Source organism: Pan paniscus, chromosome 9 (assembly GCF_029289425.2).
Source record: "Pan paniscus chromosome 9, NHGRI_mPanPan1-v2.0_pri, whole genome shotgun sequence".
NCBI lineage: Eukaryota > Metazoa > Chordata > Mammalia > Primates > Hominidae > Pan > Pan paniscus.
The window spans coordinates 71,152,487-71,169,348 of NC_073258.2; the positions used below are offsets into that span (position 1 = coordinate 71,152,487).

At 50.2% G+C, this 16,862-nt stretch overlaps 1 protein-coding gene across 4 annotated transcripts in view; it reads left to right on the forward strand.

The window, feature by feature from the left end:
- ANO1 (anoctamin 1) overlaps positions 1-4,296 on the forward strand; it is a 203,460-nt gene extending 199,164 nt beyond the window's left edge. For 2 of the 4 annotated variants that reach the window (XM_055093699.2, XM_055093701.2), the window contains 2 exons: positions 345-450; positions 2,502-4,287. In XM_055093699.2, the coding sequence (XP_054949674.1) occupies positions 345-450; positions 2,502-2,768 (373 nt within the window). In that variant the 3' untranslated portion in view covers positions 2,769-4,287. Of the gene's footprint in view, positions 1-344; positions 451-2,501 lie in introns of all 4 variants that reach the window. The other 2 variants (XM_055093698.2, XM_055093700.3) reach the window with 2 other exon arrangements.
- Positions 4,297-16,862: the final 12,566 nt, after the last annotated feature.

Below are 16,862 nucleotides of genomic sequence, written 5' to 3' on the forward strand. Positions count from 1 at the left end.
CCACTGCTTTTAAAAGTTTGCAACCTCCTGGACCACATGGTCCCCGCCCTTGATTCTGTGAGCCCACGGCTGGGCCTGGGGATACTTCCTGCCACATGTGTTTTACACGAAGCCCGTCAGGTCATGCCTGGCCCATGGGGGATCCTGACCACCCCCCTCCACTGTGGAGAGAGACTCCGTGGGTGCGGGGCCATGGGCTGCTCGCCCAAGAGAGGGCTGCCCTCCCAGAGGCAGCCGCACACCAAGCCGAGCCTCTCCCAGGCGTCCCTCGAGCTGCCTGGCTCCAGCCAGAGCCTGAGCCCTGCCGAAGTCCCCACCCTCGACTCCACCATGGTCTTTTGCAGGTATAAAGACTACCGAGAGCCGCCGTGGTCGGAAAACAAGTACGACATCTCCAAGGACTTCTGGGCCGTCCTGGCAGCCCGGCTGGCGTTTGTCATCGTCTTCCAGGTGCAGTGGGTCCCTCTTTGTTTCCGGTTTGAAGATGGGAGCATTTAGGGACCATCCTGTGCCCACAGTCTGGAAGTCAGGAGCTGCTAAAGCCAGGGGTTCAGAGACTCCTCCAGAGGCTTGGAGAACTTGCTCTGGGACACCCGAGGAGGGGACTTGGCCGACCCCAGGCCCCCTGCACTGACAGGGCCCAAGACAACCTCATGAGAGAGGAAGGCCAATAGAGGGGCCGGATGTGCACCGGCAGAAGGGTTCTGACTCTCTGGTGGGTTTAATCCAGTAGAAGTGTCTTTATTGAAAGAGACAGGGGCCAGGCACAGTGGCTCACACCTGTAATCCCAGCACTTTGGGAGACCGAGGCAGGTGGATCACCTGAGGTCAGGAGTTCAAGACCAGCCTGGCCAACATGGTGAAACCCTGTCTCTACTAAAAATATCAAAAATTAGCCGGGTTTGGTGGTGCACACCTGTAATCCCAGCTACTTAGGAGGCTGAGGCAGGAGAATCACTTGAACCCAGGAGGCAGAGGTTGCAGTGAGCCGAGATCGTGCCACTACACTCCAGCTTGAGCAACAAGAGTGAAACTCCATCTCAAAAAAGAGAGAGAGAGAAAAGAAGGAGAAGGAGAAGGAGAGGAGGAGGAGGAGGACGGAGGGGGGAGGGAGGGAGGAAGGAAGGAAGGAAGGAAGGAAGGAAGGAAGGAAGGAAGAGAGAGAGACATGGAGAAAGGGGACCCCACCTCCGTCCCTCTCGTTCTCACACCATGTCTGTGGTAGCAGACAGAGTCAGGACAGACAGGAGGGCAGTGGGCTGTCAGATGACCCCAGCTGCAGCCAGCAGCCAGGGGACCCAGCCGCAGCTGGCCCAGTCTCTAGGGAGGGGTCTGGGCCAACTCTCTGAGGCCAGAGGGACTCCCAGTGGAGCGGGACCCCAGGCTAGGGTGCCAGCTGTGCACTGGCAGCTGAGGTCCCAGAGAGGGGGTATCCTGGGCTGTGGGCACTGCCAAGATTCTGCTCGCAGGTGTCCCTCTAGCCTCGATTAAGTCGATGCTAGGAAGGCAGTGGGCCAAGGGCTCTGATTCTGGAATCCCCAAGACTGGGTTCAAGTCCCGGTTCTGTCACAGGGCAGGCCCTTCCACTCCTCTAAGCTCAGTGGCCCCATCCATCAGCTTTTCACAGCAAGCAGTGCAAAAGGTGTGTGGGGCTGGGTTCCGCAGACCAGAGCCTGAGAGCCCAGCAAGGAGGGGTCTCGGCCAGAGACAGCCCAGCCTTATCCCAAGGGAGCCCCGGAGCAGTCATGGCACCCCAGACCTGGCCTCACCTGGAGGCAAGGCAGCCCCTAGATGGACCAGTCACTGCTTTGGGCTGACCAGGCTGGGAAGAGGGAGATGGGATGGGGCATAAGTTCTGCAGCTGCGAGCGTGAGCAGCCAACCCCAGCCCCAGCTGGGGACTGGGAGCACCAACCAGAAGAAGACACCAATCCAGGGGGCACCAGCACCGCCCGTGGCGGGAACCTGCTCAGCCGGGGGTGCTCACACGTGCTTGCTGGACAGATGTTCAGCAAAAAAGAAGATTCCGTTTTTCCATAAAAACTGACTTATGTTGCCTTCTATCCACCAGAAATGTCTCCGTGGAGGTGGTAGATGTTCAGGGAGACCCTGGGACGCTTTGCAAACTGTAAAAGTTTGATCCATTTGTGGCTATTTCCAGTTTCATGTTTTTCCCCAAAGGCTCGATGCTCGTTAGATTTGGCGATGCGTGATCCATCAGGTCACTTCCTGAGTCTCCTGGTCAAAGAATTCAGAATGACTCAGATGATTTTCCCAATTACTGAGTTCAGATTTGTTCGAGAAAATCGGCCAACATTTCCCAGAGGCCTGCCGGGTGGTTCTCTGCCTCCTTTATAGCTTCTGGGAAACTGAGGCCCAGGGAGGTCAACGGGCCAGGAGGTCGTGGGGTGGCACTCCACCAGATGGGGGCCAGGCAGAGAGGTCAGGAGCACTTCCCCAGGCGCCATCCTCCCCTCTGCCACGCGTTGCCTCTCCTTCCAGAACCTGGTCATGTTCATGAGCGACTTTGTGGACTGGGTCATCCCGGACATCCCCAAGGACATCAGCCAGCAGATCCACAAGGAGAAGGTGCTCATGGTGGAGCTGTTCATGCGGGAGGAGCAAGACAAGCAGCAGCTGCTGGAAACCTGGATGGAGAAGGAGCGGCAGAAGGACGAGCCGCCGTGCAACCACCACAACCCCAAAGCCTGCCCAGACAGCCTCGGCAGCCCAGCCCCCAGCCATGCCTACCACGGGGGCGTCCTGTAGCTATGCCAGCGGGGCTGGGCAGGCCAGCCGGGCATCCCGACCGATGGGCACCCTCTCCCAGGGCAGGCGGCTTCCCGCTCCCACCAGGGCCCGGTGGGTCCTGGGTTTTCTACAAACATGGAGGACCACTTTCTGATAGGACATTTTCCTTTCTTCTTTCTGTTTTCTTTCCCTTGTTTTTGCACAAAGCCATTATGCAGGGAATATTTTTTAATCTGTAGTATTCAAGATGAATCAAAATGATGGCTGGTAATAGGGCAATAAGGTAGCAAAGGCAGGTGCTTTGCAGAAAGAATGCTTGGAAACTTGAGTCTCCCTAGAGGTGAAAAGTGAGCAGAGGCCCCTAGAAACCCTCCTCTGAATCCTCCTAATTCCTTAAGATAGATGCAAAATGGTAAGCCGAGGCATCGCGCAAAAGCTGGTGCGATGCTTCAGGGAAAATGGAAAACCCAGGCAAGAATAATGATCGATTCCGGTTCCAAAAGGTGTCACCTACCTGTTTCAGAAAAGTTAGACTTTCCATCGCCTTTTCCTTCCATCAGTTGAGTGGCTGAGAGAGAAGTGCCTCATCCCTGAGCCACACAGGGGGCGTGGGAGCATCCCAGTTATCCCTGGAAAGCTAGAAGGGGACACAGGTGTCCCTGATTAAGCAGGAAACAGCACCCTTGGCGTCTCCGGCAGGCTCCCCACTGTCAGCCACACACCTGCCCCCATCACACCAAGCCGACCTCAGAGTTGTTCATCTTCCTTATGGGACAAAACCGGTTGACCAGAAAATGGGCAGAGAGAGATGACCTCGGAAGCATTTCCACAGATGGCGTCAGGGTTTCAAGAAGTCTTAGGGCTTCCAGGGGTCCCCTGGAAGCTTTAGAATATTTATGGGGCTTTTTTTTCAAATATCAATTATATGGTAGATTGAGGATTTTTTTTCTGTAGCTCAAAGATGGAGGGAGTTTATTAGTTAACCAAATATCGTTGAGAGGAATTTAAAATACTGTTACTACCAAAGATTTTTATTAATAAAGGCTTATATTTTGGTAACACTTCTCTATATTTTTACTCACAGGAATGTCACTGTTGGACAATTATTTTAAAAGTGTATAAAACCAAGTCTCATAAATGATATGAGTGATCTAAATTTGCAGCAATGATACTAAACAACTCTCTGAAATTTCTCAAGCACCAAGAGAAACATCATTTTAGCAAAGGCCAGGAGGAAAAATATAAATACATTTGTCTTGAAGATCTCATTGATGTGATGTTACATTCCCTTTAATTTGCCAACTGTGGTCAAAGTTCATAGGTGTCATACATTTCCATTATTTGCTAAAATCATGCAATCTGATGCTTCTCTTTTCTCTTGTACAGTAAGTAGTTTGAAGTGGGTTTTGTATATAAATACTGTATTAAAAATTAGGCAATTACCAAAAATCCTTTTATGGAAACCATTTTTTTAAAAAGTGAATGTACACAAATCCACAGAGGACTGTGGCTGGACATTCATCTAAATAAATTTGAATATACGACACTTTTCTCACTTGAATGCTGTCTGCCTGACGTCTGCCTGGGAAACTCACAGGCCGTCCCCAGAGTCCAGTGACCCTGCAAACTCAGCACTGACGGACAGGCATCTCTTTCCTTTGGTGCCGGCCTGCGCATGGCTCTAAATGTTCTTGGGACTTCATCTTTCTGTACGTGTGTGCATTTGTGCATGCACATGTGTGTGCCTATTCATTTGCATGTGTTTTGCATGCATCATGTGCACGCATGTTCGCATTTGCTTGTGTGCATGTGCCTGTGTGTTTACATGTTTGTGTACATCACCTGTGTATGTATGCATTTGTATTTGCTTGTATTTGCATATGGGTGCAGGTGTGTGAGCATGTGGACACGTGTGCATATATGCATGTGTGTGTATATGTCTGTGTGCATGCACGTGTGTATGCAGTGCGTGTGTGTACTTGTGAATGCCTGTGTTTATGTGTTTGCATGGTTTGTGTATGTATTATCCGTTCTCACACTGCTATAAAGAACTACCTGAGCCCAGGTGTGGTGGCTCATACCTGTAATCCCAGCACTTTGGGAGGACAAGGCGGGTGGATCGCTGGAGGTGAGGAGTTCAAGACCAGCCTGGCCAACATGGCAAAATCCCATCTCTACTAAAAAAAAAAGTTACATAAAAATTAGTCGGGCATGGTGGCGCACACCTGTCATCTCAGCTACTGGGGAGGCTGAGGCAGGAGAATCACTTGAACCTGGGAAGCAAAGGCTGCAGTGAACCGAGATCATGCCATAGCACACCAACCTGGGTGACAGAGTTAGACCCCATCTCAAAAAATATATAAATAAATAGAACTACCTGAGACTGGATAATTTACGAAGAAAAGAGGTTTAATTGACTCACACTTTTGCATGCTTAACAGGAGGCATGACTGAGAGGTCTCAGGAAACTTAACGATCATAGCAGAAAGCAAAGGGGAAGCAAGCACGTCTTCACAATGGTGGAGCAGGAGAGAGCGAGCAAAGGGGACAAGTGCCACATTTTCAAACCATCAGATGTTGTGAGAACTCACCCACTATCACGAGAACAGCATGGCGGAAATGCGCCTCATGATTCAACCACCTCCCACCAGGTCCCACCCTCGACACGTGGGGATTACAATTTGACATGAGATTCGGGTGGGGACACAGAGCCAAACCATGTCAGTGTGCATCACCCCAGGGTTCACACACGTGTTTGCCTTTGCCTGTGTTTGTATATGCATATGTGCTGTGTGTGCATATGTGCTGTGTGTGTGTGCATATGTGCTGGTGTGTGTGCATATATGCTGTGTGTGTGCATATGTGCTGGTGTGTGTATGCATGTGTGCTGTGTGTGTGCATATGTGCTGGTGTGTGTGTGCATGTGTGCTGTGTGTGTGCATATGTGCTGGTGTGTGTGTGTGCATATGTGCTGGTGTGTGTGTGCATATGTGCTGTGTGTGCATGTGTGCTGTGTATGTGTGCTGGTGTGCGTGTGCATGTGTGCTGGTGTGTGTGTGCACATGTGCTGGTGTGTGTGTGCATGTGTGCTGGTGTGTGTGTGCATATGTGCTGGTATGTGTGCATATATGCTAGTGTGTGTGCATATGTGCTGGTGTGTGTATGCATGTGTGCTGGTGTGTGTGCATATATGCTAGTGTGTGTGCATGTGTGCTTGTGTGTGTGCATATGTGCTGATGTGTGTGTGCATATGTGCTGGTGTGTGTGCATATATGCTAGTGTGTGTGTGCATATGTGCTGGTGTGTGTGTGCATGTGTGCTGGTGTGTGTGCATATGTGCTGGTGTGTGTGTGCATGTGTGCTGGTGTGTGTGCATATATGCTAGTGTGTATGTGCATGTGTGCTGGTGTGTGTGCATATGTGCTGGTGTCTGAGTGTGCTTGTTTGTGTGTATGCACAGATGTACCACATATTCCTCTGTGTTCGTGTGTGTGTGTGTGTATGTTGGGATGGGGGATTGTGGTCACACTTTCTAGCAGGCTCTTCCAAGAATCCCGTATCTCGACCTCTGATCCCACAACCCAACAGACTAGTATTTAGGGTTTCATGGACTCCAAATTTCTCCAAAACGTTTTGGGACTGACCTTGGGTTGTCAATGTTTTCATTTGGGCAAGTGGGGACATTTTTTTAGAACCATCACCTATAATCACTATCACTTCATAAAAGAACGTATATTTTTAACAGCGTCAGCAAAGCAGTATGGCGCTTCGGGCTGGGGACAGTGTCCTTGTGCGGCCCTCGGCGTCGGCCACCTTCCCTTCACCGCCAGGACAAGGCAGGGCCTCTTTCGACCTGCGGCAGGCCTCGGGCACCCCCTTGTGCTGGTTCTCCTCAGCACAGCACCTTGCCACCTTGGTCAGGCACATCCTCCTAAAGCTTGGGCCCCACATTCTCGATCCTGTAGGGAGGGCCCAAGGAGAACGGCACCCACTTTCTCAATCCTGTAGGGAGGGCTCAGGGAGAACGGCACCCAGGATTGGCATCGCAGGAACCCCTTCCCTCTGCCCTCCTGTCTCCATGGGTCCTCCCAGAGCCTGGGAGGGCACAGGTGGGGACCTTCAGCCACATCTGATAGATGAGGAAACAGGCTCTTGACCAAGATTTCAGGGCGCTTTAATGCCAAGTCTGAAGGCCAGACCTCATAAACATGTATGGAACATTCAAGAAACATTTATTGAACTCCTACTGTAGGCCAAGTGCAGCGGCTCATGCAGGTAATCCCACATGAGGGATTACTGCATTGAGAGGCCCAGACAGAAGGATTGCTTGAGCCCAGGAGTTCGAGACCAGCCTGGGCAACATAGCAAGACCCTGTCTCTACAAGAAATAAAAAAATTAGGTGGGCATGGTGGCGGGCACCTGTGGCCCCAGCTACTCGAGAGAGTGAGGTAGGAGAATCACTTGAGCCCAGGAGGTCAAGGCTGCAGTGAGCTATGATTGCATCACTGCACTGCAGCCTGGGCAACAGAGCAAAACCCTGTCTCAAAAAATAAATAAAAATTAGACCAGGTGCAGTGGCTCACGCCTGTAATTCTAGCACTTTGGGAGGCCAAGGTGGATGACTTGAGGCCAGGAGTTCAAGACCAGCCTGACCAACAGAGTGAAACCCAGTCTCTAAGTAAAAAAAAAAAAAAAAAAAAAAAAAAAAATATATATATATATATACACACACCAAAAAAAATGAACTCCCACTGTGTGTCAGGCACTAGGACGAGAAGGCTGAAGAACAAGGACACAGCCCCTTCCCTCCCACATGACATTCTCACAAAGGAAGTCCAATGCTGAACCAGAAAATCAACCGTGGAACCAGACAACTTCAGAAAAGGGAGCGCTGATGAAAATCCAGCAGGGAGTGTGACTGACTGAGGGTGAGTGACTACACTGCGCAGGGAGGCCCCTGGGGACTTGAGCAACAAGGAGCCAGAAACACACAACAGTCGGTGCAGAGGCCAAGGCAGCAGCTGCTGGACGAGCTCCAGGAGCAGAGGGGCAGGGAGGTGACAGGAGACGCAGGAGAGGTGGCTAGAGACGACTCATGCAGGGCTCCAGCTGAGTGGAGACTTTGAACTTGGTGGTAGGTGCCATGGGCAGGGCTGGGCAGTGTCTATGAGGGCAGTGATGGGATCTGACTTATGTTTGAGTTCATGGCTGCTGTAGGGTGGAAACTGCAGCCAGTGCTGCTATTATAAAGATGGGCACAGGAGGCTCAGAGAGGCTCGGGGCTCCACTGCAGCCATCCACAAGCTGGCAGCACATCACCCCTTGGACCCAGGAGCCTGGCACAAAAAGTCTTCTACTACTGGTCCCTGGAGTAGTGTGGCTGGGGGCAGGGTTGGGGGCGAGCCCAGCGGGCCCTGAGGTCTGAGGGCACCGGCTGCACCACCAGGCCTGGCAATGACACACCGGTGGCCAGCCATGCAGGTTCCGCTGCTCTCCTCTGAGGGTGGAGGCGGACCATGAATAGCATCAAGCCCAAGACAACCTCTGTTCAGTAGGTTCAGCGCATGTTAACTTTTGAAGTTAATTTAATATATGAAAACCAGGCATTTAAAGTCCACGTTTGCATGTTCTGCTGAGAAATCACACCTTCTGCTGCACAGCCCCAGGTTCGCCAGGTCTCATGCTCACATTCGACTGCAGCCCAGTGGGGCCTGCCCTTCCCGAGTCTCCTCACCCTCCCAAACATGCCTGCCCACTGGCTATGGGGGCAGCTGAGGCTGGGGCCTCCCTAGACAAGCCTCAGACCAAGGTCCCTGTCTGTGGATCTGGAACCAGCAGTGGGATTGAGAGCTTGGCCAAAGTGTGTGCTTGAAGCAGGGCTGTCTCCACCCCAAGGCTGGACTCAGAGCCCTGCCCAAAGCACTCACATCACCAAATCCCACACACACACTCATCTTCAGGCCCCCAGGAGTCATTTGTGTGCCCCTGACCCCAGGTGATATGTGTCCTTACATGTCAGGCAACATTTACCTGCCCGTGTTTTGTAAGAGCCACAGCAAAGAACATAAATGCTAACACTTACCAGAAAACAGGCCAGAAGGAAGTACTGGCACAGTGCCAGGCACAGAGGAGGCACCAGAAAGTGCTGAATTAATGAATAAGCAAGTGAGGATTAGATGGATAGATGGATGGGGGATAGACGGATGAACGTTTGGGTGGTGGATAGATGGATGGATGGATGGAAGCATGGATGGATGGATAGATTGATGGATGGATGTGTGGGTGGATGGATGGATGGATGGATGGATGGATGATGAATGGATGGATGGATGGATGAGTGGATGGATGGATGTGTGGGTGGATGGATGGATGGATGGATGGATGATGAATGGATGGATGGATGGATGAGTGGATGGATGGATGGATGGATTGGGTGAATGAATGGATGTGTGGATGGATGGATGGATTGGGTGAATGAATGGATGTGTGGATGGATGGATGGATGGATGGTGGATGGTTGGATGGATGTGTGGATGGATTGGGTGGATGGATGTGTAAGTGGATGGATGGATTGGGTGGACGGATGGATGGACTGGGTGAATGGATGGATGGATGGTGGATGAGTGAATGTGTGGGTGAATGGATGCATTGATTGAATGGATGTGTGAATGGATGAATGGATCGAGTGGATGGATGTGTGAATGGATGGATGGTGGATGAGTGAGTGGATGTGTGGGTGAATGGATGCATTGATTGGGTGGATGGATGGATGGATGTGTGGATGGATGGTAGATGGGTGGGTAGATGGTAGATGGATAGTGGATGGATAGATGAATGGATAGAAGGATGGATGGATGTGTGGATGGATGGATAGATGGATGGATGGATGCTGGATGAATGGATGGATGGATGGTGGATGGGTGGATGGATGTGTGGATGGATGAATGGGTGAAAGGATGGATGTATGGATGGATGTGTTGATGGATGGATAGATGTGTGGATGGATGGGTGGAAGGATGAATGGATGGGTAGATGGGTGAGTAGATGGATGGATGGATAGGTGGATGGATGGATGGATAGATAGATAGGTGGATGGATAGATGGATGGGTGGATGGATGTGTGGATGGATGAATGGGTGAAAGGATGGATGTATGGATGGATGTGTGGATGGATGGATAGATGTGTGGATGGATGGGTGGAAGGATGAATGGATGGGTAGATGGGTGAGTAGATGGATGGATGGGTGGAAGGATGAATGGATGGGTAGATGGGTGAGTAGATGGATGGATGGATAGGTGGATGGATGGATGGATAGATAGATAGGTGGATGGATAGATGGATGGGTGGGTCGATGGATGGATGGATGGGTGGATGGATGGATGGATAGATGCATGTATGGGTGGATGGATGGAAAATAGACTGACAACTGGGTCTTTTTGCCTTTGAGATGAATGGGCCTCAGGATCAAGTTAGCAGGAGTGTTGGTGGAGGAGGTAAGGGGGTAGTGGAAGGTAAACCAGACATGCTCACAGCAAGCAGTTCACCCCCACTCACTCACACAGCGTTGGCAGAAGAGCAAAAGGCAAAGAGACAGCTTATGCCTGGAGACATGGGACCAGCCCAGGCATTTTCATCTGGCTTCCTCAGATGGGATGGTGTCTGCTGCCCCTGCCAGAGCCTGCCCAGAATGCAGCCATGGGGCAAAGGCTCAGCAAACACCTCATTTCCTCAGCCCTGCCAAGTCATGTATTTACTATTGTCCATTTCCCTTCCCTTCTCCCCCTCTCCCTCACACAATTTTCATTAAAGTAAAACATAGAGAAAATTGCACAAAAGTGTACAGTCAAGCAACTTCCACAAAAAAATACACACTTTTGGGGCTGGGCACAGTGGCTCACGCCTGTTACCCCAGCACTTTGGGAGGCTGAGGTGAGAGGAGTGCAGTGGTGCAACCTTGAGTTCAAGAGTTTGAGACCAACCTGGGCAACATGGCAAGACCCTGTCTCTACAAAAAATAAAATTTTTTTTAAAAAAGCTAAAAATTAGTCAGGTGTGGTGGCATGCACCTGTAGTCCCAGCTACTTGGGAGGCTGAGGTGGGAGGATGGCTTGAGCCTGAGAGATCAAGGCTGCAGTGAGCCGTGATTATGTCACTGTACCCCAACCTGGGCAACAGAGAATTTGTCTCCAAAAACAAAAACAAAATCCCACTTCTGTAGCCAGGACTCAGACACTGAATGAGCACGTCCTAAATATTCCCTCAAACTCCCTTCTCACAGTGACTGTAGCCACTACCCGGACCTGGTTCCAACCTCGGCAGCAGAAATTCTTTCTCCTGCTTTTGCTTGTTGGTGGCTGCTGCCCTCTTCTGGCTGCCTGCAGGAGCTGCACTCAGGGAAGGGAAAGGCCCCGCACCTGGCACCTACCTTAGTGTTGTTGTGTAGTGTTGTGTAGTGTTGTGTTGTGTTGTGTTGTGTTGTGTTGTGTTGTGTTGTGTTGCGTTGTGTTTTTTTGAGATGGAGTCTCGCTCTGTTGCCCAGGCTGGAGTGCAGTGGTGCAATCTTGGCTCACTGCAACCTCCGCCTCCCTGGTTCAAGTGATTCTCCTGCCTCAGCCTCCCGAGTAGCTGGGACTACAGGCACCCGCCACCATGCCCGGCTAATTTTTGCATTTTTAGTAGAGACAGGGTTTCACCATATTGGCCCAGCTGGCCTGGAACTTCTGACCCTGTGATCCACCCGCCTCGGCCTCCCAAAGTGCCGGGATTACAGGAGTGAGCCACTGCGCCCGGCCTTAGTTTTCTATTAGGTTGGTGCAAAACCACGATTAGTTTGCACCAACCTAAAATATTTGCTGTGGTGGCAAATGACCACCAACTCTGCGGCCCGAAACAACACGAATTTATTCTGTTACTACAGGTCAGGTTTCTGGCGCAGGCCTCACTGGGCTAAAATCGACGTGCCTGCACAGCTGGCTCCCTCTGGAAGCTCCGGGGGAGATCCGTGCCTTCTCCAGCATCCAGAGGCCCTTGTGTTCCTGTCTGTGACCCCTTCCTGGCCACGTCTTCGTGCTGCCTCTTCTCTGGTTCTTCTTTTATGAGGCTTCATGATTAGACTGGGTCTGCAGGGATAAACCAAGAAAACCAAGACAATCTCCCCATCTCAAAGTTCTTAATCTTCATGGCTTTTTTTTTTTTTTGAGACGGAGTTTCACTCTTGTCACCCAGGCTGGAGTGCAATGGCACAGTCTCGGCTCACTGCAACCTCTACCTCTCAGGTTCAAGGGATTCTCCTGCCTCAGCCTCCCAAGTAGCTGGGATTTTTGTATTTTAGTAGAGATGGGGTTTCATCACATTGGCCAGGCTGATCTTGAATTCCTGACCTCAGGTGATCCGCCCACCTCGGCCTCCCAAATTGCTGAGATTACAGGTGTGAGCCACTGCGCCCGACCTCTTCATGGCATCTTAAAGTCTCTTTTGCCATGCCGACGAACATAGCTGCAGGTCTGGGCATCAGGGTGAGGGCCGGCAGGGATGTGGACATTTGGGGTATTCTGCCTACCACAGAGCCCTGCCCCTCAGGAAGCAGTCTCTTTTTTTGGAAAAAACACTACCCCCAAGGAGAGCCAAGGATGCCCACATATTTAGAATAGCCTTGGACATTAATGACATTATTCTAAATATGCCCACATATTTAGAATAGCCTTGGACATTAATGACAAAGACCAAAATGGGCTAGGTGCAGTGGCTCACGCCTGTAATCCCAACACTTTGGGAGGCTGAGGCGGGTGGATCACGAGGTCAGGAAATCAAGACCATTCTGGCTAACAAGGTGAAACCCCATCTCTACTAAAAAATACAAAAAAAACACAAAAAATAGCCGGGCGTGATGGCAGGCGCCTGTAGTCCCCGCTACTCGGGAGGCTGAGGCAGGAGAATGGTGTGAACCGGGGAGGCGGAGCCTGCAGTGAGCCGAGTTCGCGCCTCTGCACTCCAGCCTGGGTGACAGAGTGAGACTCCGTCTCAAAAAAAAATAAAATAAAATAAAATAAGGCCAGGCGCGGTGGCTCACGCCTGTAATCCCAGCATTTGGGAGGCCAAGGCGGGCGGATCACCTGAGGTCAGGAGTTAGAGACCAGCCCAGCCAACATGGTGAAACCCCATCTATACTAAAAATACAAAAATTAGCTGGGCATGGTGGCACACACCTGTAGTCCCAGCTACTCAGGAGGCTGAGGCAGGAGAATTGCTTGAACCCGGGAGACAGAGGTTGCAGTGAACCGAGATCATGCCACTGCACTTCAGCCTGGGCAACAGAGCAAGACTCCATCTCAAAAAAAAATAAAAAAGAAAATATATATATATATAAAATAATAAATAAAATAAAATTCATATAGCAAGACAGAGGCCCTCGAATAGCTAAAAGAATCTTGACAAAGCAAAATACAATGGAAGAAATTGCTGTAGCCAGTATTAAGGTTTACTATATAGCTACACTAATCAAGAAAAGGTCATATGGTGCTTTTTCAGCCTCCCTCACTGGCTTCCCCACATCTCCCAGCCCCTTAAAGGTGGACACCCCTAGGCTCATCTGTTGGTCATCTTTATTCTTTTTTTCTTTTCTGAGACGTGGTCTCACTCTGTCACCCAGGCTGGAGTGCAGTGGCATGGTCACAGTTCACTGCAGCCTCAACGTACTGGGCTCAAGCGATCCTCCCACCTCAGCCTCCCCAGTAGTTGAGACTACAGGCATGTGGCACCACGCACAGCTAATTTTTTAAATTTTTTGTAGAGATGAAGTCTTACTGCATTGCCCAGGCTGGTCTCAAACTCCTGAGCTCAAGTGATCCTCCCATCTTGGCATCCCAAAGTGCTGAGATTACAGGGGTGGGCCATTGAGCCCAGTTGGTCATCCAGTCACCTTTTCTATCCCTCTTCATAGGTGACTGCACTCTTTTGGTTTTTTCAACACAATCTATCTGCAGGCAACTCTCAAATTCACCTCTTCCCCCTGTCATCTCATGCCCCTCACTGACCAGTCAACATCTCCACCAAAACATCTAATAGGTATCTGTATTAGCTTTCTGTTGCTTATAGCAGAATACATGAAATTGAATAATTTACAAAGAAAAGAAATTTCTTACTTTTTTTTTTTTTTTTTTTTTGAGACAGGTTCTCACTCTGTCACCCAGCCTGGAGTGCAGTGGCTCAATCTCAGCTCACTGCAACCTCTGCCTCCCAGACTCAAATAATCATCCCACCTCAGCCTCCAGAGTATCTGTGACTACAGGTACATACGCGGCTAATTTTTTTCTGTATTTTTTTGTAGAGATGGGGTTTCACCATGTCGCCTGAGCTGGACTTGAACTCCTTAGCTCAAGCTATCCACCCGCCTTGGCCTCCCAAAGTGCTGGGATTACAGGTGTGAGTCCCTGCACCTGGCCCAGAAATTTCTTTCTTATAGTTATGGAGTCAGAGAAGTCCAAGGTCAAGGGTCCACTTTCGGGGAGGGTCTTCCTGCTGGCGGGGGCTCTCTGTGGAGTCTGCAGAGTTTTGAGGCGATGCAGGGTATCACGTGATGAGGGAGCTTAGTGTGATCCTCCCCCATAATAACCCATCAGTCCATTAACCCATTAATGGAGGAGACAAACATTCAAACCATAGCAGCATCTCACACACACATCCCAAGCCAATCTCGGTCCTCCCTCAAGCCCACCCCACCCGCACCGTCCCGGTTTCCATCAACGGATGGACCAGCCTTCAAAGTTTACAGGGTATCCTGCATTCTCTAGTTTATGCACATCCCCAATCTAAAGAAGGCTGCCCTCTCTCACCACCTCCACTGCTACCTGCCCTCTGGTCTGAGTGCACTGCCTTTCATTCAGATTATTGTAGTCCCCTGGCTTCTAACCAGCAACCAGCGTGATCTTTAAAAATGTAACTCAAGGTATGAGAATCGCTTGAACCTGGGAGGCGGAGGTTGCAGTGAACTGAGATCTCGCCACTGCGCTCCAGCCTGGGTGACAGAATGAGACTCCATCTCAAAAAAAAAAGAAAAAAGAAAAAAAGAAAAAAAAAGCTGGGCACACTGGCTCATACCTGTAATCCCAGAACTTTGGGAGATCAAGGCAGGCAGATCACCTGAGGTCAGGAGTTCCAGACCAGCCTGGCCAATATGGTGAAACCGTGTCTCTGCTAAACATACACAATGCAGGAGATCGGTCAAAGTGGTAGGAAATTATAAAGATAAAGTTATAGGAAATAGACACAAACTTTCTTGGAAGGCTGGAAGGTTTGCATAGCTTCAGTAAAAGATTTGGCTGAAGGTAGCTGAATTCTCTTAAAAGTTTAGGGCGTAGATACATAGGAATGTAGAGGAGTTTGTCTAAATAGCTTGTTCACTCATGTTGTCCTAAAACAGACCTTTGATCATTCATGGGCAGGACTACTCTCTCTGAGGGAGGGCGACCAGATTAATTACCCACAAATGTGTTGACTCAAAGCCTTTGTCATTAAGTCTGTGCTGAATAAATGCCTGCAGGACCAGCTAGTCAGGCCACGGGGCTGGAACAACTCTTTCTGTGAAAGGTCCAGCCCCCTAGCCAGCTCTTTCACTGAATACTGGTGTCTGAGTACATTATTCATCTGTAGTGCAGCCCGGGTCTGTGGGTCAGACCCTGGCAAGTTAGCCGGATGTGGTGACACATGCCTGTGATCCCAGCTACTCGGGAGGCTGAGGCACGAGAATCTCCTGAACCCAGGAGGCAGAGGTTGCAGTGAGCCAAGATAGTGCCACTGCACTCCAGTCTGGGGCAACACAGTGAGACCCCATCTCAAAAAAAAAATGTAACTCAAGACCAGGCACGGTGGTCACACCTGAAATTCCAGCACTTTGAGAGGCTGAGGCTAGTGGATCACTTGAGCCCAGGAGCTCAAGACCAGCCTGGGGAATATGGCAAAATCCTGTTTCTACAAAAAAAAAAAAAACAAAAATTAGCCAGGGGTGGTGGTATGTGCCTGTAGTCCCAACTACTCAGGAGGCTGAAGTGGGAGGATCATTTGAGCCCAGGTGGCTGCAGTGAGCTATGACTGTGCCACTGCACTCTAGCCTGGGTGACAAAGCAAGACCCTGTCTCAATAAATAAATAAACAAAATAAAACTGTAACTCAGTGTTCATAGCAGCATTATTCACAACAGCCAAAAAGTGGAAGCAAAGGCAATGCCCATCCTCCGATGAATGGATAGACACACTGTGGCACCCAAACACCCAGACAGTGGAATAGTATGCAGCCATAAAAAGGAAGGAGGCTGGGCACAGTGGCTCACGCCTGTAATCCCAACACTTTGGGAGGCTGAGGCAAGAGGATCACTTGAGGCCAGGAGTTTGAGACCAGGCTGGCCAACATGGCAAAGCCCTGTCTCTACTAAAAATACAAAAATTAGCCTGGCATAGTGGCACATATCTACAATCCCAGCTAGTCGGGAGGCTAAGGCACAAGAAACGAGAGTCGCTTGAGCCCGGGAGGCAGAGGCTGCAATGAGCCGAGATTGTGCCACTGCACTCCAGCCTGGGCAAAAGAGTGACACTCTGTCTCAAAGAAAAAAAAGGAATGAAGTACTCATATGTTCTACATCATGGATGAACCTTGAAAATGATGCTGAAAACAGCCAGACACAAAATGCCACATACTGTATGGTTCTGTACACATGGAATGTCCAGAATTGGCAAATCCATAGATTTTAAAAAGTAGATTCGGCAGGGCACAGTGGCTCACGCCTGTAATCCCAGCACTTTGGGAGGCTGAGGCTCACTTGAAGTCAGGAGTTCAAGACCAGCCTGGCCAACATGGTGAAACCCTGTCTCTACTAAAATACAAAAATTAGCCAGGCATGGTGGCAGGCACCTGTAATCCCAGCTACTCAGGAGACTGAAGCAGGAGAATTGTTTGAACCCGGGAGGTAAAGGTTGCAGTGAGCCCAGATCGCACCACTGCACTCCAGCCTGGCCATAGAGCGAGACTCTGTCTCAAAAAAGCAAAAAAAAAAAAAAAAAGAAAGAAAGAAAAAGTAGATTCGTGGTTGGTGGGGGAGGGGAGGAGTACATGCTAATGG